Source organism: Larus michahellis, chromosome 6 (assembly GCF_964199755.1).
Source record: "Larus michahellis chromosome 6, bLarMic1.1, whole genome shotgun sequence".
Lineage (NCBI taxonomy): Eukaryota > Metazoa > Chordata > Aves > Charadriiformes > Laridae > Larus > Larus michahellis.
In genome coordinates this window covers 44,016,156-44,041,036 of record NC_133901.1, presented here as the reverse complement: position 1 = coordinate 44,041,036, position 24,881 = coordinate 44,016,156, and the positions used below count along the sequence as shown (strand labels likewise).

Genomic DNA, 24,881 nt, shown 5'->3' with positions numbered 1-24,881 from the left:
ATTGTTAGCAAGATTTTAGTGCAGGAATGCATGTAGGCAGTTCATGAAATATTTACGAAACTTGGCAGATTGAAGGGGAAAAAAAAGGGCGGGGGGTATGGCGAGGCAGCAGAAAAGAACTTTGAAATGGTGTTTCATAGGACTGGCCGAGTGGCTTCCCATCAGAGACCAGGGATCTGCCCCGGGTGTATCTGCTGGGTGGGAAAGGGAGCGGGCAGAGGTGCGGCGAGGAGAGCGCTCCCGCTGCCCACTCCTGCGGCCGCGCTCAGCCTTTCTGCCCGTCACCGTCATGCCATCTCTTGGTGATTCCCATCTGCAGCTCCCACCACATGGGTTTGGGGAGAAGACTTATGTTTATGTAATCCTGGAAGCCATTTCTTTTCCCACTCTGGGTGCTCCTCTTACATGGGAAAGCTGTCTTGCTTGTATGTCACCTTTCTTTCTTCCCCTAAAAGATTCTCCCATATTTTTCTCCTGGCTATTTTGAATGGACCGGGTGATGCTTTCAGGGTTTTCACCATGCTTCGTCTATAGCAAAGAATACATTAGTGTAGACCTGAGAATAGTTGCATAAGGTTCCTTATTCTTGATGACTATTCTAATAATGTCTATTCTGAAAGAGCCATCACGTTTTGACTCAGAGATTGCTACATTTAGTGAAGGATGCATGGATCTTTCCAAATCTTGTGTTGCTCTAGAAAGAGGTTTTACTTATTTCCCAAGACCCAGCGTATAGCATATAGTGTTTGAAGTGGTTTGTGGCTGTAGAGAGCTTGACATGTCTCAGTGAAGTGCTTTTCCTCCTCATCGTTCCTTATTTCCCTTTTCACTCTTGTCAAGACTTCAGGAAAAGAATAATTTTTTCTTACTTATTTTCGAAGCCAATTTTGAATCTTTTTTTAAATGAGAGAAGCCGTGTGCATCTATCAGAATTGGTGCTAACAGAAAAACCACACATTTCATTTTTTAACCGAGTATGAAAATTAATTACCAATTTGCATTTTATTCTAGCCTAACTCATTATACTTGCAGCTATTTGCAGTACTGCAGAAGGAAAAGGACTGCAGACCTCAGTCCCCATGATAACCCACCTCTGTGCCAATTAAAACTTCTTTACAGTACTGTGATTATGAAAACCATATACAAGGTTAAGAGCTCTGAATGTTTGCTTTTAAAACACTCTCTGGTTGTATCAGAATTCTCCTGCTGCATCCTGGACTACAGGTTACATTGCAGCAATCCTTATTTCAAAAGGCAGTGTTCAAGAAATGAATGTGAAGTGTTGGACCTTCCCCCAAGTTCATTAAACATCCACATGGCAGGATTGCTCTTTCAGATGTGGCTATTCAAGTTAAGCAACAGGATATTCAGAAAAAAATGGAGCTGGCCAACTGAAAAATGTAGGCTTTTTAAAACTCCCTTCATCTAAGAAGTTACTCTCTTTGGGGTTTTTGCCCTCTCTGATCAGCACAGTAAACACAAGCGAGGAAGAATGGCCACATCCCAGCACCTCCCTTGGCAAGCCCCGAGGCTGAGGAAGAACGCAAGGAGAGTTAGGCATTTAAGTTAAAACATGGATGTCTCCCTGTCATTTGCTACGTTGCAGGGAATAAAGCTTTTTGTTTGCATTGACAATATTTTGAAGTATCATATGCTTTTCCTTCCCACACTCAAATGCATCATATCTCCTCCACTTCCTTCCTCTGCTCAGCTGTGATTCTGTAAAGTAAAAAAATGGGTTAGATTTTGTCAGGACAGCTGTATTCTCTCTGAATTCCTGCTGCTCATAGCTAGTAATTGTGTAACCTGTGCCGAGTCTATTTCCCTCGTTATCGATTCCATTCTTTTGTTGGGGATATAAATTAGATGAAAAATACTGTACACTGTAAGCAGGATTCATAAATAACTGTTTGAACACAGCTCCTAGTATTTCTCCTGAATCTCCTTCAAGTCCACTGCTTTCCCTAAACATTCTGGCAGCAATGCACTTAATTTCTTGCTCGGTTTTGTAGCATCTTGGATTTGGATACTAATGCACTGGTAATCTTGCTATAATTCTTCAGTCAGGAAGAGATAGGTATGCCAGTTTTTAATGCAAGATCTTTGAGGTACAAGGAGATTCAGATTTATTTCACCTAGTGCATGAAAGTTAGGACTTCCTCGTATTACCTCCCCCTTCCCAAAGAGATTGTATTATCTTCAAGAGATATTTAACAACTGTGCTCCACAGGAGTGCAGCAATCGGTTCGACATTCTCATAGGCAAAAGGAAATAAATTGTCATTCTCAGCTGCCCCTCTTAGAAAGAGAAGTGTTCTGTGTCCCCTCAGAGACCGTGCAAGGGGCAGGAGGAGCTGTTGTGCTCTTGTTTTTCTGTAATTCACCAGTCTTCATGAGTCTTAATCATGCTCCTGATTACTAGCTCCTTTTTCCACCTTGACTAGAGGGTTTCTTTAAATTCTCATAACTTGACAAACATGTCATGCAACAAAGAAAAGAAAAACAAAAAAAAGCAGCTGAAGCCTTGCCATTTCTTTAGTGATTCTGAGTTGTGATGGTTGTTTAAAGTGGCCTTTTTCACCTTTGTGGATTTTAATACCTTCTGCCGTGATCTTAAGTGGATCTATTAATTCCCCATCACTTTCCCTCTGAGGTGGTTAATATGCTTTTCATGCTGTAGTGTGCGGTTTCACTTTTCACCACGCTTGTTTCTAATAACTCACAATCACTGCCTCCAGGCTTCTGATATTCTTATAACAAGGAGGGGAAAAACATGCTCTTTTTGTGTCTCATTGCCTTTTGTTGATAGTAGTAGGAACTAAATTCTTTTTAGTCACTGTGATAGAAATGCAGTTAAAACATGTTGAGCGACAGACACACTTAAATCTTTTAAAAGATTACAGTGTGGTTTTCCCTGAGTTATGATGCGATTTATTGGCTAAGATGAAGAGCAGATTTCCCATTTCTGTATCACATGACTACTTAGGAAGAACTGCCAGAATAGACAAACTTGGGTTTACCGACCTCTGTCTAGAGCTAGTGTTGGCAACAAAACATGTAGAGCATGTGGGAACAGCCGTAAGGACGGTAAATGTACCGCCTGACGGGCTCTTCTGCAAGGTCAGCCCAGAAAAGTCACTGGCTCTTTACCTCCTTGAGGCACCCTCTCTGAATGTAATTTAAAGCTGGCCCCTCCGTCTTCTCCGTCCTTTTTGTAATGGGATCCCCACATCACCTCTTTTCCAGTGCCACATACGTTTCTGGACTTTTTGTTACTACTATTTTGGGAAAATCGTTGAGGAGGAGGAGCTAAGAAAAGCAGGGGGGAGGGATGGGTGTTTTGTTTTGCATAACACTAGGACAACAGTGTCAAGCTGTTCTGTAGCGCTTGAGTGGCGTTTGTTACCCACGGATCCTACATTTTAGAATAAAGAACACAAGGCACGGAGCAGGGGAATTAGGTGCTCACAGTCGTACAGGAGGTCAGTGGCAGAGGCTGATTTCTTGTCTCCCGGCCCAGGCTGCTGTTGCAGATTTGCTTAGCGTTAACTAGCTGGGGGTGGAATTTTATTGTCAAAGAGCTGAGTAATTATACATAACAGATGATTTTTCTCCATGAAACTGTGGAAAAATTGAAAATTTGCAAAATGGTTTATTTTTAAGTGCTATCATTAGTCTTTAATTTATTTAGCCATATGCATCAGTGTTTCTCAAAGAAGTACAAATAATTAAGCAAGAAGACAATAAAACCATTAAAAAAATAATACAGATAAGCTTTCAGCGATGCTTTCAACCTACTCCAACAGCCCTTTGAAAGTGTTTCACAGCTTATTCTCCATCGTGGCTGAGTATTCAGCAGCTCACAACTGAGTGAGCGCTCCGCAGAGCTCAGCCCAGGTGAGAAGTGGGCTGTGGAAGCAGCAGGATGGGCTCTGCTGGGATACGGACGGGGAGTAATCCTATACCATACTTCTAAGGGCACCACCTGATACTGCTGTAAACTCCTCACAGAAATCTGAAGGTATTTTTCTCCAGAGATGATCTCGGACAGAGGAGGTAGCCCTTATGGTTAAGCCAAAGGAGAATAAACCCAACTGCGTTTAAACCTATTGCAATGTATGAATAATGTGCTACATCCCAATTAGGTCAATGACATTGTTCAAATTCCCTGTATGTTCACACCCTCAATTTACATTGTGATTCACGTTTTCATTGTAATTAATTTTATGGCTGTTATGGTAATTGGTAAGTGGTGTATCTGAAAATGGCATAAAAGAAATGTTCGGTTGGGGGAAAAAATATCCTTTGCAGGCTGTGCCTGGGTGGTGCTGGCTGTTGGACCTTCAGTATAGTTTGCTAGTATAGTGTGTGCATGAATATATATATACACTGAAGTATAGTATGCTTCAGTATAGTCAGCATCAGAGCAGCTTCTGGGGGTCCTGGTTTTCCTCAGTTGGGATGAGGAAAGACTCTCTGTACCATCGCTCCAGCCCACATCCACCTTAACCATGGAGGTAGCAAAAGGCGCAGCTTATCTCTAATTACCTTTCATGACTCACTTCATACTCATAGTCTTATAAGCCATTTGGACCTTCAATTTAGTATCATGAAGAAACACAAAAAAGGACAGAAATAGCTTCCTGGCACTAACCACCCATTCTTTACGTAGCTCAAATTGATTTATTCAGGTCAGACAGTTTCATTTCTGAAGCTGGCAGGATAACTATTAAACTTTAAAACCTTCACAGACATGAGTACCTTAAAAATCATACTTCTGTCTGAATATTTTATCTACAACATTTACAAGTGACAACTAAGATCACGGTAACTGCAAGAAATGAGAGTGGGATATGTTTGTTCTTATTATTTCACTTGTATTTACTTCATGCATGCAGCAACATTTTGCATATTGTCACTCTCATAGCTTTGCCTTCAGAAACATGTAAGCAGTGATTTTGGCTCTGTTTATGTGGGTATTTCACAAAACAGAAAGGGAGAGAAGAGCATTGGAGAAAAATTTGAAGATCAGTTGTTTTCTGATTAAGTTTCAGTCATAAGTCTGAGTAGATAGACTAAAATTGCATGTAACCCATTTTTAAAACAGAGTAAAATGTATGACTTTCCTTTTTGATTTTGCTCAATGTGGGAAAGTGTAGATAAAAATAAGTGAGAATCAGAAAATAATTCTATATTTTTAAGGAGTCATTGGTCTTTTGTTAGACAACAAAATAATTATGAAGAAGAACTATACTTGGAAGAAATCTTACTATCTTCTCCACGATCGTTTATACTATTGTATCATAGCATGGCATTTTTTACCAATGTGTTTTTTTTATATTATTATTATTTTAATTTTCTTTCTAAGATATTTAATCATGTAATAGCTTCCACAACACTGGTTTATTGTAAAGATAACATAGATATCTAGGTATCTAGTACTAAAAGTACAAACTCAATACGGAAAAATAGACCAATTAGTTTTAGTGCAGGTCATTGTAACGCAACATAAAAAAATCTGCAAAGCGCAGTCGTTTTCATACTTGAGTAGAACTGTGGGTTAACCTCTCATATCTCTGAGATATTGCCCAGTAACCGCTAACAACATTGATTCTTCTTCCAAGACAAAACGCAGCTTTTTTTATACTTTGACTTTCTGGCTCCATTCAGGATCAGAGACACAATTTTTGCTGAATTTCCAATTGAATCATAAAGCAAGAAGAAAATCTGTTCTTGTTCATGTCTGGTGTCTGCTTTACAGACCTTTGTGTCCTGTTATGTGCCCGGAGACTGCCCTACGCCTACAACTGTCACAAGAAGAATTATGTTTACGCTGTTCTTACTAGCACAGATACTCGTAGGTCAAAAGTTTCAGGCTTGTTCAGAAGGGATATCTGGCTCTATGGATAGGATTCAGATATTTTTCTACTTATCTGATGGTACAAATGCTGTTTTAGTTTGGTTTTCATAGTTATGCGTGCTGATAAAAGCAGTGTTTGAAATCACCAAAGGACCCAAGAAGGCGCTGACTGTTCTCTGAGATCTGTTTCTTGATTTCAGTCTGCATGGACAGCCGCAAAAACCTGGCTTTTAGTCAAAGGAATCAGTGTTCCCTATCATTATGGGTAGACCAGTCAGTAATTTTGCTACTAATGCAGATATCAGCATTTTGATGTGGAGGAGGTAATGGGGATAATGAGTACTGGCGCTTTCCACTATGTAAACAATAGTGAATGAATGTATTACTTGCAATGCCTAATTTTAATTTAAAAATGCATTAGAGAACTTCTTACCCCGCTCCGATATGAGTTCTGATTGAATAGCATCAACAATGTACTTTGCCTCTTGTGTATTAATTAATTTTATTCTCTGTGCCACAGTATTCAAAAACAGATAGGCATCCTGGGCCTATTCTGGACAAAGTTATGGAGTCTAGTTTTTCAGGCCCTCAGTCTTTCCCAGAGGCCTTGTCTCCTGACAGAGGAACGCAGCCCATCAAGCAACATAGGTAAGCAAACGGCTGTCTGACGGGAGATTCGGCAGGCTGCCGGGGGATGGCGTTGAACTGGGGATGCCTGTGCAGGATTGCTGTGTGCTGTGACTTGGAGAGATGCTGGATGGTGTGGTACCGACAGAGCCTCCGCCGACTCATTAAGCAGATGTCTAAGCATTTTCTTACCTGCAGACACAAAAGGCAATAACAGTTCTCAGACTTTATCTGCATTTTGTAAAAGTCCTAGAGGAAGCATTTAAAGACACCATCCAAGCTGTAGACACAGAGTAGTGAATTAAACAACTGTAGTTTGAGAAACCGTGAAGAACTAGACTTTCCTTATCCATGTTCATGAAGTTAATGACTCATTTGTTGCAGAAAGACATGGTTGCAAAATTCCAGCCTTTCTCTTTGGTTCTTTAAACAAATAATACTTGAAATGAATGACGACTTATTTAAGACCACGTGGTGGCCTTTGAAAACTAGTATTTAAAAAGTTTGGATGGTTGTTTCCAAGGGGAAAAAAAGAGGAAAGTCACCCATCACTGGACGGCATTTGGATTAGAATTCTGCTTGTAGTCTTTTTTGATGAAAAATGGTGCAGATGGTTCATTACAGACTAAAAACCAAACTCGTGTCTGGTATAAGCAATAGTGTTGGTGGAATGGCTGTGGTAACGTCTGGTCCAGAGCACACTGAGGAAAAAAAGGCTGAGAAAAATGAGTTCAGAATTTTTTCAGCTAGATGATCTGGAGGGGAAGACTTATTGTTTAAAATTACTTTAAAAAAAGAAGTCTGAGATTGCGTGAGGTTATGATCTAGCTTCTGTAGTATTTGATGCATTTTCATTGCAGTCCCCAGTCAGCTACATGTTCCCTCTCTTCTGAATGAATGATTTGCTTAATTTACTGAAGTGCAGCATATGAGCCAGGAAGGGATATTTGGGTTCTATCTACTTTTACCTTACTTAAGCCTTTCATTTGGCATGAAAAAATAATGCCAACTGTCACGTCAGATACATTTCTTAGGGCTTATTCCTTATTACAGAGATTTTCAAAATATGCTTAATAATTTTACTGAACATAGATGAACTGTGGAACTGAGGAAAAAAAGGCTGCTTAGAATGCTTCTCACTGAAGTTCTGGAAGGAATTTTATCTCCATTTAGTCAAAGGGTGAAGTTCAGAAAAAACATGGTGACATTCCCTTACCTATAAAAACACAATTGCAATATTCAAGTTTGAAATGGTTTAGGGGCTGTAACACAACATTACCTAAGCTTAAAAATGTGGAAATAAATTAAAGACTGAAAATATTCTATGTATGAATGTCACTTAAAACAAAAGCTGAATGACTCTGTAGAGTCCCTGTTTTCCATAGGGAAATTATAGAATAAGCCACACTGAATTTACAGCGAACTAATGCATAATCCCAGATTGCTTGTTTTAACACTTTTGCACACAAAAACTTTCTTTTCCCACAAAAACAACAGACAAAAACCCACCAACCAACCAAAAAAAAGCCCAACAGTCATCTGTCATCTTATTTGCAGATGTCAAGCACTGGACTATCGTAAGAGTCTTTGCTTCAGAACTGTTTTAAGATGTGGAATGACTATCTTAATTTATAGAGAATTCTTTTTGTAGTTTTAGAATTTAAGATTTATTATACAAGGCCCTTGCTTTATAAAACATGAAACAGATTTGAACATTTAAGACTTACAAGGCTGTCTTTAATTTGTGCACCATGTGACAGCTTCCTAGTTTATTTGCTTTCTTTAGTTTGGCCAAATGATCAAATGTGGCCAAATGAGGAAACCTTCTTTTCCTGGGATACATTTTGTCCTAAACATCCCTGAATTCCATTCCAAATCTGCCATGAGCCTGGAAGAATTAACAGGAGCTCTGCAGTTTCTCTGTTTTATGCTGCTGTTAAACTATATTATTGTTTTGTTTCTGCTTGCTATGGAAATATTTTCTTCCATATCCAGATCTGTTTGCTCTGCTGGTGATTTCAAGGGCACTAACGATGGGTGATTATTTCTTAAAATCAGGAACTGTCTATTTCGAGTTCTTAAAACCAATACAATTTTGGCCTGGCAGTAAGATTATAAAGGTGGAGAATCATTTGGGGTTGCTGGAATTTGACTGACCAAAGTCACCTAGTTATTTCACTCCGATTACTAGGTAATAGCAATTTTCTGTCTCTGACAACCTCAGCTGCATGCAAAGAATTACTGCAGAGATTGAATTGAAAATTGAATCTCCACTGAATCTTACTTCTAAAATATTTCACCTGTATTATGCACTGTTATTACCGTAGAAGAATTTTACATCATCTGCTTGCATATGTAAAACAGCTCTTAGTACTGTCAGAACTGGAAAGTAACAAATGTATTTAATCAGTAAACCTCCTCTAAAATATACAGCGCACTCAAAAGTTCAGCTTGGATTATCTGTTGATTTAAGTAAGAAGAAAACCCGTACTGTCTTAATTTCTAACAGATAGAGACAAATTAGAGTTTTGTTAATTATGGGATTGAGTTTTGATCCCTTTGAATAGCAGTTTTCTTGGTAATTAGTCATCCTGACTTTCATTCATTGATTCAGTCATCACTGATTTTAGAGGGATTCATTGCAGAGAATACCATGATGAAAGCCAAATGCAGAGGCTTTCAGCCTAAAGCAGTTGTATTATCTTACAAAAATGCCAAAATAGGATAAACTTACTCTAAAATTTACAATAATTTGTTTGCATTTTAATGAGATTTTAACACCACAAAAACCATGGTAAAAGCAATTTTTTATTATTTAGTAAGCATTTTATTCTTTATGCTCCCAATACGATCGATTTAGTTTAAATTAACAGAAAGAGTAAATTAAAATTATTCTGTTAATAAGGCTATTAAATTTCAAAGAACAAATATTGATAAACTAAAGTAACTAAGAATGTAAAGGCAGAGGAAGCCTGAAAGGGAAGGAAGTGTAAGGAATCTGATTTTGTTCCAAGGAAAAAACATAGTTTTCTGGAGAAACTTACTAAAAAGAATGCCTAAGAGGAATGGGGTGTAGGCGAAGAAACAAACTATATCACCGAGGGCAAGCAGTCATGCTTGAAGTGAACATTTCCAGGAATCGTTGAGAGTTCAGAATTACTGGTAAAATTGAAAGCAATCAATTGTTCTTGTTGTATAAAGAAGAGGAGTTCTATACAGGAAGAAGCAAAGCTGATGGTGGGCCAGAGATAATATATGAAGCAGTTAGGGCAATCCTGAATGAATAAGTTTCATTTTTCTGTTAGGATGATTATTTGAGGGCAAAGGTAGAATGAGAATAGAATCAAGTACATGAAAATAGACATTCTGTAAAATGCAGAAATCGAAGCCCTCAAGTCAAGATGGTCCAGTTAATCTTGATCAAAGAAGTCTGGAAGGAGAACTGGCTCATGAAATTTCAAGTCTGGTAGCAAAATCTATCAAAATGGGACCTGTGCCATGTGATGATGGAATAGCAAGTGTCAAATATTTAGGAAGAAGAAAAATTTATCGCAGGAACTGAAGACCTATTATGTTGAGTTAGACTAGTCAAGGCTTTAGGGCAAATGTGGGGGTAGCAGATTTTTTTGTGTAGCTATAAAAATGGCTAAAAATTCTCATGAGGTTTACCAGCAGCAGTTCCTGCAACACTACACCGATGACTTTCTTTGTATTTGGTGTAGGTGAGCTAGATCTCTACGTAGCCTTAGTGAACATTTGATTTGTTGTCACGTGTCTAATGCCTTTAATGAGAGAAAGTAGAGAGAGGCAGAAAAACTATAATGCACATATACAGAGGTGGTTAAAAGGAAGATAGTAAGGAGTTGCATTGAGAAGGTAAGTGCCGGGCTGAAGACATTCACCAGTGGAGCCCTAATGGAGCTCCCAAAGAAGTAGTCAACACTGGGGACACATTTTGTTTAATGCTTTTGTACATGACTGGCACAAAAAAGTTGGAACATACTGAAAAAAACAGTTAAAAGATAGACTCAGAACAGAAAAGGATCTAGTTATAAAGAATTAGTTGAATAACTTTGAAGAGTGGCGTGACAGAGGGGGGTTGAAGCTCAGCAGTACTAAATACAAGGTCAGGCATTTGGGAACTAATAACAAAATTTAAGAAACAAATGAGGAAGAAAATGTTCAGTATATACTACTTGCTCAAAGGATAACTAAGTCACAAAGTGATGCCGCCGTGCAAAAGATAAATGGGATGAGAGGAAGTATTAATCAAGACATTTCCATCAGAAAGTCAGAAACATTAAAACCACTTTATGAGACACTTGTCACTTCATTTGAATATAGCATACAGTGCTATAGTGAATGCACCACTATTATCTCACCTGGTTAAAATGGCCTCTTGATTACTATGGGCTCAAATTGCATTCATGAGCTAATACGAGCAATTAATAATCTGTGTTCATTGAAAGCATTAGAGTCTGTCTTGTTTCAGTCTTCAGTTCACTGAAGAGAGTATATGACTGCTGCTTATAAATACATCAGAGAAAGCTTAGTGAGAAGTAAAAGACCATTAAAATCAAGGAGTATGGTGACACACATGACAAATAGATGTATACTCATCATAAATAATTTTAAACTGAAAAGAAGCCTCAAAGTTTTCAATATAAAATAACTTTCTGGAGTAGTAGCCTGGTTATCATTGTAGTCTGAGGATGAAGGTTGATCAATGCGCTATAGGGAGTATATGATGAAGTTATGGCAGATGATTAAACTCAGTGCCACTGAGGTACCTTCGAATGCTCTGTTCCCTTTTCCTTTTATGGTGGAACTGGAATGGTGACCAGATGATATAGGTAGTGCTGAGGGATTTATGTTGAGTTGCGAAGTCCCCGATCAGCCCTGGCACATGCTATTCCCTGAATATCATAGAATCATAGAATGCGTTGGGTTGGAAGGGACCTTTAAAGGTCACCTAGTCCAACCCCCCTGCAGTAAGCAGGGACATCTTCAATAGATCAAGTTGCTCAGAGCCTCATCAAGCCTGGCCTTGAATGTCTCCAGGGATGGGGCCTCCACCACCTCTCTGGGCAACCTGTGCCAGCGTCTCACCACCCTCATTGTAAAGAACTTCCTAATGTCTAATCTAAACCTACCTTGCTCCTGTTTAAAACAATTGCCCCTCGTCCTATCGCTACATGCCCTTGCAAACAGCCCCTCCCCAGCTTTCCTGTAGGCCCCCTGCAGGTACTGAAAAGCCACTATAAGGTCTCCCCAGAGCCTTCTCTTCTCCAGGCTGAACAGCCCCAACTCTCTCAGCCTGTCTTCATAGGAGAGGTGCTCCAGCCCTCGGATCATCTTCATGGCCCTCCTGTGGACCCGCCCATGTCCTTCATGGTGAATGTGAATATGTGAATCTATAACGGAAGCAACAATGCTCCCATTTCAGAAATCAACAGTAGATTTGTAGGTATAGGCCGGCTGCTGGAAAGCTTCTCCTGCATGTGTGAAGGGAGAAGAGAGTTTTGCAAACAGCAGGCTACAAGTCCCACTCCATCACCTGGGCTGAGAACCTGACTGGCTGTAACAGTTCATGAACACGAGCTAGAAAACACAGGTCATCGTGCCATTGTAGATTAGGTGTTTTCCTAGACAGTAATTGTGTACTGAGGCAGAACATGACTACTTTGCAAAGACACAGGAAAAAAGCGGTGTTTAAATGCTTGGGATACAGAATGCTATAGGTAAAAAAGGAACAAAACTATTAGGTTCAGTTCCCTTATGCCACGGCTTTTTTGGTATAATAATCTCCTTACAATCTTAGTATTATCTTAATCACATAGAGCTTTATTGAAGTCCCAAATATTATGCTAACTTTCTCCCTTTGAGGAGCCATCTATAACACAGGCTCCAGCAGAGACGCGCTCATTGTGGGTCATCTCGTTCTTGTAAACGATCTGACAAAAGGGCTTTGTGATACAGTGGTATTATTGTTGCACGGTATTTGCTGAGAGATGCTTGTGTTCTCAGGTACAACAGATGCTTTTTATTAAAACTGAAAATTGGATGAAAGTCTGAATAGTTGATATGTACAAATGTTAGCAGTAGATTACCTAACTTAGCCTAAAAGTGTAGCTCCTAGGGAACATCAGAAGACCCTGTCTACCTAGCAGGTAGCTCTTTCATTAGGGTATGTATTTACTGTTTCTGTCTTGCAAGGACAAAGACCTCATCTTCAGCACTAATGTTTGCATCTTATGATCAGTACGTAATATAGTATGTAACATAATACGCCTCCCTGTATAGGTTTTGCAGGTACAAAGCCAGAGTATTTACAATAAGTTTTAGAACTTTCCTTCCTCCCTCAACTTAGTGTCTTTCTTTTCATGAATTACAATCCTGAATAAGTAAAATAGTTATACATGCGATCATGGTTATAAGCACTATTTCTGTAGCTCCGTTGTGCATATTGAACAAGAAGGGAAGGATTGGGATCCTGTCTAAAGTTTTAACACTTTAATTGTTATCCTCTTGTTAATGCTCTTCATGTTCCTATTGACAAAGTTCCTTCTGAATGTGTTCATAATGTGATGTATAATCAATGTTCTTTAGTAATTAATTAAAAAGTAGTACAGGAGGATTCCCAGAGTTGCTGTAAATTCACTGCAAGTGTTCCCCTCTTCATGAACGTGGTTAACTGCACTTGGGAGTTGTGTATGTGCCTTGAGAAGAGAATACTCCACCTGCTGAGATAGACTTTGTTGTTACTTGGTTGCTCAACCTAAAGAAAAATTTCACACAAAACAATTTGCAACAACGAATCCCAAATTCTTAATTAACTTTGCAGATGGTTGAACTTCTTCTCTCAAACCATAAATTCATCAGAACTGTATTTCTCCCTAGTTTATGCATTACTTGTGAACCAGTTCAAACATACTCTGATTTTTGTTATTCTGGAGTAATTGATTAATGGATTTCAAAGACCTATCTGCTACGGCTTTCCTAATTGGTCTCTTTTATTGAACAGTTTAGTTACGTGAGCTGGTTTCTTTTACCCACTTAGACTAGACTGGAGTACAGGGAGGAAGAAACCATAATGGTTTCCCTGAAGAACTCCGAATGGAGAGGAACACTTCCTCAGGGAGAGGAACACTTCACGTGAGCAATAGAACAGAAGCCTGAGAGGGACTATATTAACATTTTTGGAGGAAGAGTACGCTGACGTTCATAGCAGTTTTGTGAAAAAGGAAAAACTGTATTATGCTGGAGTTACTTTTTCATAGAACTTTTAACAAACATTGTTACTATCTTGTCTTTGGTGCTTCAAGAAATAAGCGTTATCCTGCAGCTTGGCGCTGTCTGTAAATATTTCCTGGTCCTTCTTAGTGAATTGGTCTTGTCCATGACCACAAAATATCTTTGTTCATTTTCCCCTCCGTTTTTTTCTGTCAGAAATGTTGAAAGCACATTAGCAACAAATCGATTGCTTAAGCTCTGTCGGTGCTGGAGCGGCTGTGATTGCAGGAAGATGTTGGCATCTGCCGGATCCCTTCGGTCTAACCAGCCCACGCACCTTCAGCCGCCCAAGGCGTCTAGTGTCAGATGTAGCAACGAGAGTTTCAGTGCAAGTTGAAGGAAGTACAGATAGGGCTTTTATATGCATCTTCGCTGCAGTTCATACCAATTATCTCAGGTATAGCTGTATGTGTTGCAATTGCATCTGTGTAATGCAGAGCTTTTGTGAATTTGCATGTCATTAGATGGGAGACATTGTGCTGTCAACCAAGACGGAAGATGTGCAAGAGCATCAAACGAACCACATTAAACAATGCCTTTCTAGTTTCACATATTTGCAATCAATCTAAAGTCTGTTAAGTTAATCAGTTTGTTGACTTTTCTACTACATTGATGAATGCTCCGCAATCAATAAAAAAAACCCTGAAATCCATTATCCATCGCGAATTATTCATTCAGCTGCATCTTTTAAGATCCCCTGCTGTAATAATCTCAGACTCTCCTGAGCAGAAATTGTCAATTGTTTTCTGAGGTGGAAGTGTTATTCTACAGAATATGAACTGTAACTCACAACTTGAACTCAGGCTTTGGAATTGAAAGCCAGCACTTCGTTTTTTTAAGAAAGTTTTTTTCACAACCTCGTTAATAGCTAAGGAAAAATTTATTTAAGGAAGCATCAAAAATCCTTGAGGGAGTGCTATTGCTATGGGTTAGAGATCTTTTCAATTATAAAGAACCAGGAAAGTAAAAATGTGGAAGAGAACAGAGCAGAGACCGTGATGGAACACTGCTAGCCTGAGCAGTAGGATAGGGACTGTTGAATTTCTTATGTTTTGACTTTGGGGAGAAAAGGTCAGGTTTAATGGAAATGTACCAAGAGAATTTATCCAACATACTTGGTCCAAGCAAGAATTGCTTTGGGAGTGGATGTGGCCCTAACTATAAATAAAGTTCCCACTAGGTATAAAATGCAGATTGCTTTTAAGTCACATTATAATAGGAAAAGAGAAGCAAACTTATCAAAAGTCTTTTGCGTAGCTGAATTGTGTCAGAAGCTCAAATTATTCGTGTAACCAAAAATAGTAATTCTTAAAATGCATCTACAAAACCTATATTAAAACATTATTAAGGATGTGACAGAATATTAGGTAATACATACTCATTCCTGAAACCCAGGAGATGTCAAGAGAAATAGGAGTAGCTGGAAAATTAATAGCCAGTCACACCATGCAGTACTGTTACCTACTGTTAACAGTAGAAACAGGTCATGTCTTCCCTTAATTCTATGTTCCCTTATTTTTGCATTAGCAACAGCTGAATTTATGGTTAATATACCAAAACTACGGATTCTAGATGCCTTTTAATTCCTGCATGAAATGGAAAAAATCCATTCTCCTTCCAAAACAGTACAAAAATGTTCTTTACAAAAGCAATTTTCTAAAATAAGTAGAAAACTATTACTTGTTTTTATCATATTCAAGTTTGTATTATATCACTTAAAGAAACAGCATTTATCTATGTATAAAGAAGAAAACAATCAATGCATATAAAACAAGAATAAAACAATACAGAAAAGAAATCTTGGTCAGCGTGGGGAAAACGTGTTATGGATGATTTCTTCAAGCTGCTGATAAGCTTCACTTACACTCTTCACTTACATTTTTTCCCAATTTAATGTTGCTGTCTCAGGAAGCAGGACCCCATAGGTTGATAGATGATACAGTGGGATCTAAATCTAAGATCTGATTTTGAGCTCAGCTGTAGGTATGATGGGGCTGTGCTGTCCACTTACACTGTCTGAGGAGTCAGCTCTATGTAGCAGGGTTATGGGATGCAGCACGGAAAGAAAGAAGCATCCTTCATCAAGTACAAGAATACATTTAATATACCAGGCAATTACTTTCATTTGTGGAAGAGAGGTAGTGTATTAAATACGGCATAAACAGCGGGTAACTGTGGATTATAGTACTATATTTCCATAGAGAATTTCTACTGATGTCATAGGCCACCACAGCAAAGTTTATAAAAAACAGTAATCCATGAGTTATTAATCCTGAATCTTTAATTTGCAAAAGCTTACACTTTTGCTGTGATAATTGTTACTGTACTCTTGGTGTTGTTCCTAGAAGTCTCTCTTCATGCTGCAGCCCAGGACAAAAAAGTGGGATGCTACATAGAAATGCCTTTCGGAGGACTCCTCCCTTACCTCGGGGTAGGTTCAATGGAATTACAGGACCAGCATATCAACAGCTCGAAGAGTCAAGGATCACAGACCAGGACACGATACCTTGTCACGGGTAAGTACTAACGTAACTGCAGTGAGCCCGTTTGTGAGTGGCTGCTGTCACGCGGTTAATGTGCTTTGCCATTGCAGTCCTTCCAACTTTGGTGTAATGTACTGTGGATCCAGGGCTTATAGTACTGAAAGCAGAAGAATGTTTTCAGCGTACTGGCTCTTCGAAGGTAATACATTTTTATTTTGCTGGCTGCTCTTTTCAAGCCTTTGAGAGGCTGTAGGAGGAGTGATTAGACAAAATGTAAGTGATTGGCAACGTTACTCTTTATAACTGATGCTTTTTCTAGCAGTGCCGTGATGTTCTAGTAACTTTTGCATAGCAGTTTTTTCTCCCATCAGCACTGGGCAAATAAGAGAAAATAATACAGAAGTCCAACTTTCCTGTTTTTTTAAATAAATCTATGTACATTGTGAATTTTATTTGCTGTAGACTGAAGACCGATCACACAGGTTTGTCTTTGGAAATGCACGAAGAATCCAATATTTTTCCTTTTTTAACTCAGCTCATTAGAATATTGAGTGTGAGCTCCAGCTCAGTAAGGTCTGAATTTCAAAAGTGCTCCTGAGCACCTACAGCTGCCTTTGAAGTCTTCTGCAATTGCTGAGGTATTTTGCATAGTATTTACATATGCCTGTAGATTTCCAAAGACTTTCCAGAATCACTACGAACATATTGTACGTAAAACTAGGAGTGATACCTGGAATGGCATAAAACAGCACCAGTTTCATTTGGACACGTGTAAGTCACAGCTAAGTGCAGCGAAGCGAGTGGTTACACTGTGAGAAGGCAGCTGCACGTTTTGGTACTGGAACCGTCTTTATGAAGTGCAGAACTGGGGTCACCTGCGTGTTTGATTTTCCTTGGGGAAGAAAGGAGCTGTTATCACTATCCACTCTGACCTCCTGGGAACGGCCAGCCACAAGTGCCGACCAAGAATAAGCATCGTTACACATGTGTGTTGTTGCACACCTTTTTCCCGCGCCTCCCTGGCCACGCGTCCCAACCTGCAGCGGGATTCCCCACTCTGGGGAACTCTGTGAGAGGGGGACTTGGCTCACTGAACGCTTGTAGCTGAATCTACCTAACAAAGTTGGCCACAGCAATTAGTAAAGACAGGCTGAGAACAAGGCTTAGCTAGGAAGGAAGAAAGCAAGGCAGCGAAAGGTTTGGGTGTCTGGTGACTTCTTTTAAAAAGTACAAGTTTCTCTCATACTTCTTTCATTGTTACTATTTGTTTCTTCTAAGGAAAAACTCGTTTATTACTTCTTGCAGTAAATATATTATTGTTCATTTGTGTGACAATGTGTGTATAATTCCTTATGAAAATTGTGACTCCGAATGCAACCCTTCCTGAAAGGCGCCGGCCAACAGCCTTCCCCCTTCAGTGGCAGCATCTTCTAACACGGGCTCTGGAGGGGGCTGCAGCCCCTTCCTAGGTTGAGAAGGGAGGTAGAAACCAGCAAAACTGTCTTGCTGGGAGTTTTATTTACGCTTCTCTAGGAAATCAGTGTGGGATATTATAGCATCATCTCATACTGGCCTACATTTTAAATTTGCAGTTCTGCAAAAGGTTGATATTTGGACCAGACTGTGGCCCCTTCTGGCCTCAGTCTACTAAAGCACTTCATCCTTATTTTGTGCGCTAGGGATGTCTGTAGAATTAGACCTTCCAAATATTGACTCTAACAATGGGACCTTTCTCTGAAGGAGTTCTCTGGGTGCACGAACAGGTCATGCTGTGACAGGGAGTCACAGCGGTCTGTGTATATATCACAAATACAATACCAAAAGTCTTCAACTAGTACCCATGGAAAGGAATTTTTTAAATGTCACCGTTAGGTGTGAAAACAAAAGCAGTTCTTTGATCTTGTTTTATTACGGTGTTTTACTGATGGTGGTTTTTATGAAAATGAAGGCTTTTAAGAGCATAACAAAACTTTTTGCAAGTTATTTTCTGTTGCAACAATGAAGTAATCTCTTCAACCAAAATATTAAGTATGCATCTTACCTCTGAACAAAAATAAAATAATTCACTAATTCTATTTATGCGGAATTCTTCTAACTTAGGAAGAGGTTTCCCCAAAATCAGATGGCTTTTTACCATCTAAATATCTGCTAATTTCATACTATTTGTATTCTTATTAGATTTCCAGTCCAAATGAAAAGTTCCCTTATTCCCTGCAGAAGTTACACTCCTTCCTTTCTTTTCCCTTCTCATCTTCATCTTTCCCTGTAGGGATGCACAAATCAAAGTGGTTTATTGTCCTAATTCTGTGAGCTGTCTGAAGTTCACCCATCAGCAGCTCTGGCTGAAGTGTAGTCACATTTTGTATGTTTATATTTTATATAAAAGAGGCTAATTTACCTGGTTAGTTTTTGTCTAGCCCTGTAAAAGTGCTTCTCTTCCCATCCCACATTGAGAAGAAAGCTTTTGCTCGCTTCAAGAAGCACCAGACCTCATTATTTGCAACAGGATCTAATATCTGCAGAGTTTGAGCCGAATACAGCTAATATCGGTTATTTAATCAATGTGCTGCTTGAAGGAAATGAGGGGCTTAAAGAAAACAAACCATCTAGGTGCCAGTTACGTCTCAGAGAGCCATTTGAGTACCTGAGTGTGTCAGGAGTTTACATGCGGTTAAGTGGGCAGGGGTTTGATCGCGTGTTTTTAGCGACAGCTGTTTGCATTACAGAGTCTGAAGCGTTAGAAGTAGTGCCTTATAGCCCGTGGATGTGTACATATGCAGGTATAGATGTGTTTACGTATACAAGACCCAGTGTGTCGTATCTACAGGTAGAAAATGGGGTGTGTATATATAGGGGTGTGTATATATAGGTCTGTGTGCTTACGAGGCTGAACCAAAGCCTGGTAATGCCACTGGAATGACTCCCATTCATCTTAACGCACCTTGTCGTCAGGCAGGTGTATACTGAACACCTGTAGCAATAGGGCTTATAGCAGAGCTATTGGTACTATGCTAAATAAAAAAAAACATTTTGTATTTTAAGTTCCGATCCCTTTTGTCTCTCTTTAATATCTACTTTAAGGGGGCAGTAAAATTATTATGCTTCTTTCAGTTTCATTCTTTAATTTAGACTCTTAAACACTGTATAAGTATAACATAATTACTGTTGCATATTTATAAATGTTTGAGTTTCTTTTTTTTGCTTGGTTTTAGGAAGAGGGTGGGGAGCTGCTCTTTGAAATACATGCACATGAATGAATTTATTTAGACAAAATATTTTTTCAGATAAAAAGACATATCTTTCTTAGGAGGAACTATAGTTCTGTGAAAGTTAATTATAGGAAAATGTAGTTAAGATTCTGCAATTATAGGTCTAAGTCTCAGTCTATTGAAAACAGCAGCAGTCGGATGTCACAAGTAGAAGCATGGATCGGTTTGTAATTAACCAAAAGCTGCGTCTCACGTGGTTTAGATGTTAATAACCCTACTCATTTAAGACCATGCCTGTTGCACACAGTCTATGTGCTTTAATTCAACCTCAGTCCTCCTGCGTGAAAGCCCTGTGAGCGCAGGGCAGAAACATGTAATTCTGGCATAAAATTGGTGTGTCTATCTGTACTTCAAAAAATACTATGGAAATATGCCAGGTATTGCGTTACATGTTATTGTTGCTGACAATTAGTTTTCGAAGTACGAAGAATAATTGAATCGCTGTTATGGAATTGGCAAATGTTACTGTTTTCTCACAAAACCCATTTTAATTCAGTCTTTTCTTGGTTTTGCTTATATATCATCCATACAATACATCCATTGCATGTGAAAGTCATTAAAAACATTCACTCCCTTTGTTTTCAGGGTGCAGCCCAGAATATATTTAGGGCCCGAATTACCAAAAAAGGGAATAATGCAACTGATGCGATCTCTCCAGCTATAGTCGTTTGAACAGTTATATAATAAGCAAAGGAAACAAGAATGGGCACAACCCAAAGGTCTGCACTGTTTTGTTTTCATTTATTTTTTTCAATTGTCCTCCCTCGGGAATAATATCCCTGATCAGTATTTCATTCATACTGATTCTTGAAGACCGTTCTGAAAAGGCCGTCCGTAAATGGCTACAAGTGCGTCTAAGCATAGGGCAAATGTAATTCACCAAAAGCTGAGTCTCAGCGGGCTCAGATGTAAAACGTAAATGCAGCTGTATGGCATGTACAAGAAGTTCTAGCACGTGTCCAAAAAAGCTGCTTGCTATATTATTCCCCCAGGTCCCACTTCCCAAAGCAGTATCTCTTTCCATCAGGTAGCAACAAAGATCCCAACACCTTATTGCAGAGCTCCCAGCTGCCTTTTCTGGTCTTTTGGGGATGCCCAGAGAGTTTTCGTACAGGGGCTGCACAGAACTGCATGCGTGCACGTGTACAGGTTAAGGTGTCAAGCAGTTGTACAAACACAGTGCCACCATAGACGAGTTAATTACAAGTCATTGGCGCTCTGCGGGAAATGAGCCTGAAGATATCTCCTCCTCTCTCTCCTGGCTGACGACTCGCCAGGAGGATGGGGCCAAAGGAGGCATTTCCAGTTAATTAGCGTTGTGCGCTAATATTGGACTAGGGCTCTTTCATGCAATTCACTTTCTTTTCCTTATTTCTCTTTCTGCTAATGCCAAAAAGCAGCAGGGCTGAGTAGAAGGACATCCCTAGTGAAGTCCAGCAGGCTTAAGCAGCTTTCAGGAAAACACCCGTCAAGTCAGAGCTCAAAGCACCTGCTTCCGCACCAGATCTAAATGTTGCTTTCCTCATCCACAGATAAAACATATTAGAGTTCACCATTAGCTTGCCTTATTAAATAGTGATATGATCACAAAGCTGATTATAAATAAAATATGTTCCGGTACTGAGGTGATGTCTGTGGTCCTTAGCAATCATGACTCGTAGATATAGTAACTCTTAAAGCACCAAATTTCTAGTAATACGACTTCTCAGATGGGAAACATCTTTTTTTTGTATGTCATTGTTTCCTTTATTTTATATTTAGTATACTTTCCATTTCTGTTTTTTAAGTATTTCCTGTAAACAAAAACACTTTCGGATCAGAATAATGAATTTGGCTTTGAAACCAAATGGAAATGTTAATAAAGATTCACCAAAGTTGCTTCGCAATAAATAAAATCATGCTATGATATGTATTAATGGAGGGTAAAGGTGGGGTTTTTTTGAAACACAGGATAGCAATATCAGGAAAACACAGGCATTTCTTCAAGCCCAATATATTAGCTCTATTTCCAGATGAGATCTAAGAAAACAAATCAGGCCAACATGAGGAGTATGGGCTATTGAAAGACTGACATGTTTTTCATGCACTTAGATGCTCTGCTTGCTTGAAGGGGAGCACAGACAATCATTTCTATGTAAATACAGACTACACAACCATGGTTTTTTTAAAGTTCTTTCTTCCTGCAACTTTTTAAAGTGTCTTCCTAAAATAGCCATCTGACATTGAGAGTTCTGATGTTGAAGAAAGCATCAGTCCGTTTCCCCAGTTAGGAACATAGGAATGGACTTTCAAATTTAATTTCAAAGAAAATTGGTAATACAGTATGACTCCTGAAATCTTTTAAAAAGGAATTGTCACTATTCTCATGTACTGGTGGGCAAAGTGAGATTGAGAGAAAAGCAGGGGTTTGCCACCAGCAGATCTGAGAATCAAAAGCAGGTCTCTAGAGTCTGGTGTTTTCCCCAGGGCCCCACTATTACCAAGTGTTCCTAGTGTGAGGGAAAAATGACATGTATCTTTTCGGCACGGTTCACTGCATCTCATACAGCGCTCCTGCTGCCGGTTGCATCTGACCACTTGATGTACAACAAAAACTTCTTTTTACTCTTTCCAGGTATTCATCCAGTGGTTTAAAAACTCCTCAGAACACTTCAATAAATATGCAACTGCCTTCAAGAGAGACAACCCCTTATTTTAATAACGTGGATCAGAAGGACTTGGTCGGCTATTCATCTTCAAGGGCCAACTCCGTTCCCATCATCCCGTCTGTGGGCTTGGACGAAGCCTGCATGCAAATGCAAAATGTTTCTGAAGTAACAGGCATCAAATGGTGCAAAAACTCCTATTCAGCTGAACTTGTCAATGTGAGTTCCCCAGTCAGTAATTGTCTTATAGCAGAACAACACGAAGTCAAAATATTGCTAGAAACTGTGCAGGAGCAGATTCGGATTCTGACGGACGCGAGGCGGTCGGAGGACTATGAACTGGCGAGCGTAGAAGCAGAGAGCAGCGCGAGCGAAAACACGGCCTTTCTGCCCATGAGCCCCATGGCCAAGTCAGAGCGAGAGGCACAATTTGTCTTAAAAAGCGAAACGCAAAGAGACTCGGTATTGACCAAGTGACTTTCTGTGGGGGTTGTGGGAGGGGAAATGAGAGATCTGTGCATTCGATGCTTTGCTAAACAGGAAGGGAGGAAATTAAATACAAATTATTTATATGCATTAATTTAAGAGCATCTACTTAGAAGAAACCAAATAGTCAATCGCCCTCATATCATAGTGTTTTTTAACAAAATATTTTTTTAAAGGGAAAAGTTCCAGGAGGGGTGAGGCGTACATCAGGTGCTTTCTAGGCAGGATCACACATATAGTTTCAGTTACAGAGCATTTTACCACGGTCCCATTCACCTGTCCGAAGGCTTAGGCTATGCGTCTTCTTTTCAGTGAAGGCCAAGACCATTCTTAGATTCATTTTTGGTCTGAGGGCAGCGCTGCAGTGAGCTGCTGGCCAGGGATTCAGACCCTGGGGAGAAAGTCCTGTGACCCCGGCACAGACTCGGTCCCCTGTCTCCCTCTCCTCTTGGTTCCAGGTTCATACCACGGAAATAGGCACGCAGCCATCTACTTCTGAGGTCTGGTACCTACTGTGTAATGACAATAAATCCCTAAATTGAGCCAGATGCTTAACTCTCGACCTTAGTTCAGTGTGTCAATCAGCCCAAGAAAGTCAATGGAAACATTTAGAAGCTTTGGGTTTGACCAAGCGTGGAGTGGGATGGGGGTCTGTAGAGATGCAGTGGTCAGGAGCCCACGGCTGCTCCATCGTCTGAGCTTTGCCCATCAGAGCTGCCTTGGTGGAGAGCGAGGAAGAACAAGAGAAAGTGCAGAAGCGTGTATTGTGACAGGTTTGGTTTGGGTTTTTTTCAGTGGGAACATAAACTCCGTTTTTCGTTACCAACCCCCCAACATTTTTAAACTGTTATACTTTGAAGGCATTTGTAAGCTCTCAAGGAGCACTTCTGAGTGTGTGTGTGTTTTTTTTAACTTATTTTTTATTATGGGTTGTTCAGAGAAGAGTCAGGGAGATCCAATATGATCAAAATCCAGCCGATAAGTGTCCACGCTGCCCTAATTTGTTCCTACTTTCAGTTCTCCAGTCACTTTAATCGTGGCTTAGGCTTGTGAACTTTAAAGCTTCAACCTTGCAGATGGTTCAGTATGGGCAGACCCACAAGCGTGCACAGATCTGATTCTAATGGGGCCATGTAAGAGCAGATGTTTTTCAACAAACCATTCCCTGCAGGGCATCAAGGCCTTAGAGAAGAAATGTCATTTCCTGGTTGCCATATCCCAATTGCATTATGAGCATTTTTTTGCATTTGCTTTCTTTTGAGTCCCTCCGCCCCCCATAAATTGTAACACAATATGCCAATAATGCAATGAATTGGGTTCAGTGACAGACACATTACAGGTTTTATTAGTATTAAAGTATCTGCTTATTAGTGGGGAAAAAGAAAATGAACTATAATAAATGATTGCTAAATAGCCTTCCCTGGTTAATGTCAGAAGATTGATTAAAAAAAAATTTACAGTATATGCAGAATGTATTAAAATATTCCTTTGCAGCAAATTAATTGTTAAATTTATTAATGTGCCCCAGACTTTCCAGTTCACAAGTCTGAAGACTTCCCAAAATAGCACAATCGATCACGCAGTGCTGTTGTATGTTGAGTCAGAATAAAGCAATATTTTAACCTCTGTCAAGTAAATTTGGAAAAAGAAATGCTGAAGGTGTATGTCATTATTTTTGTTAAGGCAGTAAAAAAAATTACTATTCACAGTCTTCATTCAGCAAGTCTTATTTTGGGTTTCTTTTTCAGTTTTGGTTTGGTTTCGCACTTTTTTTTTTAAGATTATGAAATTGTCTTGTTTACAGGACTTTCTATGGCTGTGATCTTTGCTGTGTGTTTTCAATAAAAATATATTTGAGGGCAAGCTATGCTTTATGGCCCGGGATGGGGCACGCCTTGTTCAGCCTCCCTTCTTCAAAGCCACGGAGCTTTTGTCGTAGCCGCGAGGTGGGGTCACCGCGAGGAGTGGTCTCACCTGCCGTGTTTCTGCGGTATGTTGTGGCTGGGCACAGTCTCGCTGCGCGTGAGCTGAGGTGCCTGTGGTGGGTACAGCCCCAAGCCCGCACCAAATAAACCCTCTGAAAGACAAAAGGTGTATTAAGTGGGGCTCAGCTTCGCATCTCTACAGTCGTGTGACTTTTCTGTCGACACCGTTCACATCCCGCCAGCTCAGGGCATGAGCAAAGTGAGCTTGCCTCTGCCCATAAGCCCTGTGAACAT

The 24,881-nt window shown here is 39.7% G+C and overlaps 1 protein-coding gene across 4 annotated transcripts in view; it reads left to right on the top strand.

The window, feature by feature from the left end:
- Positions 1 to 24,551, top strand: part of NRG3 (neuregulin 3) — a 413,049-nt gene extending 388,498 nt beyond the window's left edge. For all 4 annotated transcript variants that reach the window (XM_074593380.1, XM_074593379.1, XM_074593382.1 and 1 more), the window contains 3 exons: positions 6,380 to 6,507; positions 16,125 to 16,295; positions 22,146 to 24,551. In XM_074593380.1, the coding sequence (XP_074449481.1) occupies positions 6,380 to 6,507; positions 16,125 to 16,295; positions 22,146 to 22,653 (807 nt within the window). In that variant the 3' untranslated portion in view covers positions 22,654 to 24,551. The remainder of the gene's footprint in view (positions 1 to 6,379; positions 6,508 to 16,124; positions 16,296 to 22,145) is intronic.
- Positions 24,552 to 24,881: the final 330 nt, after the last annotated feature.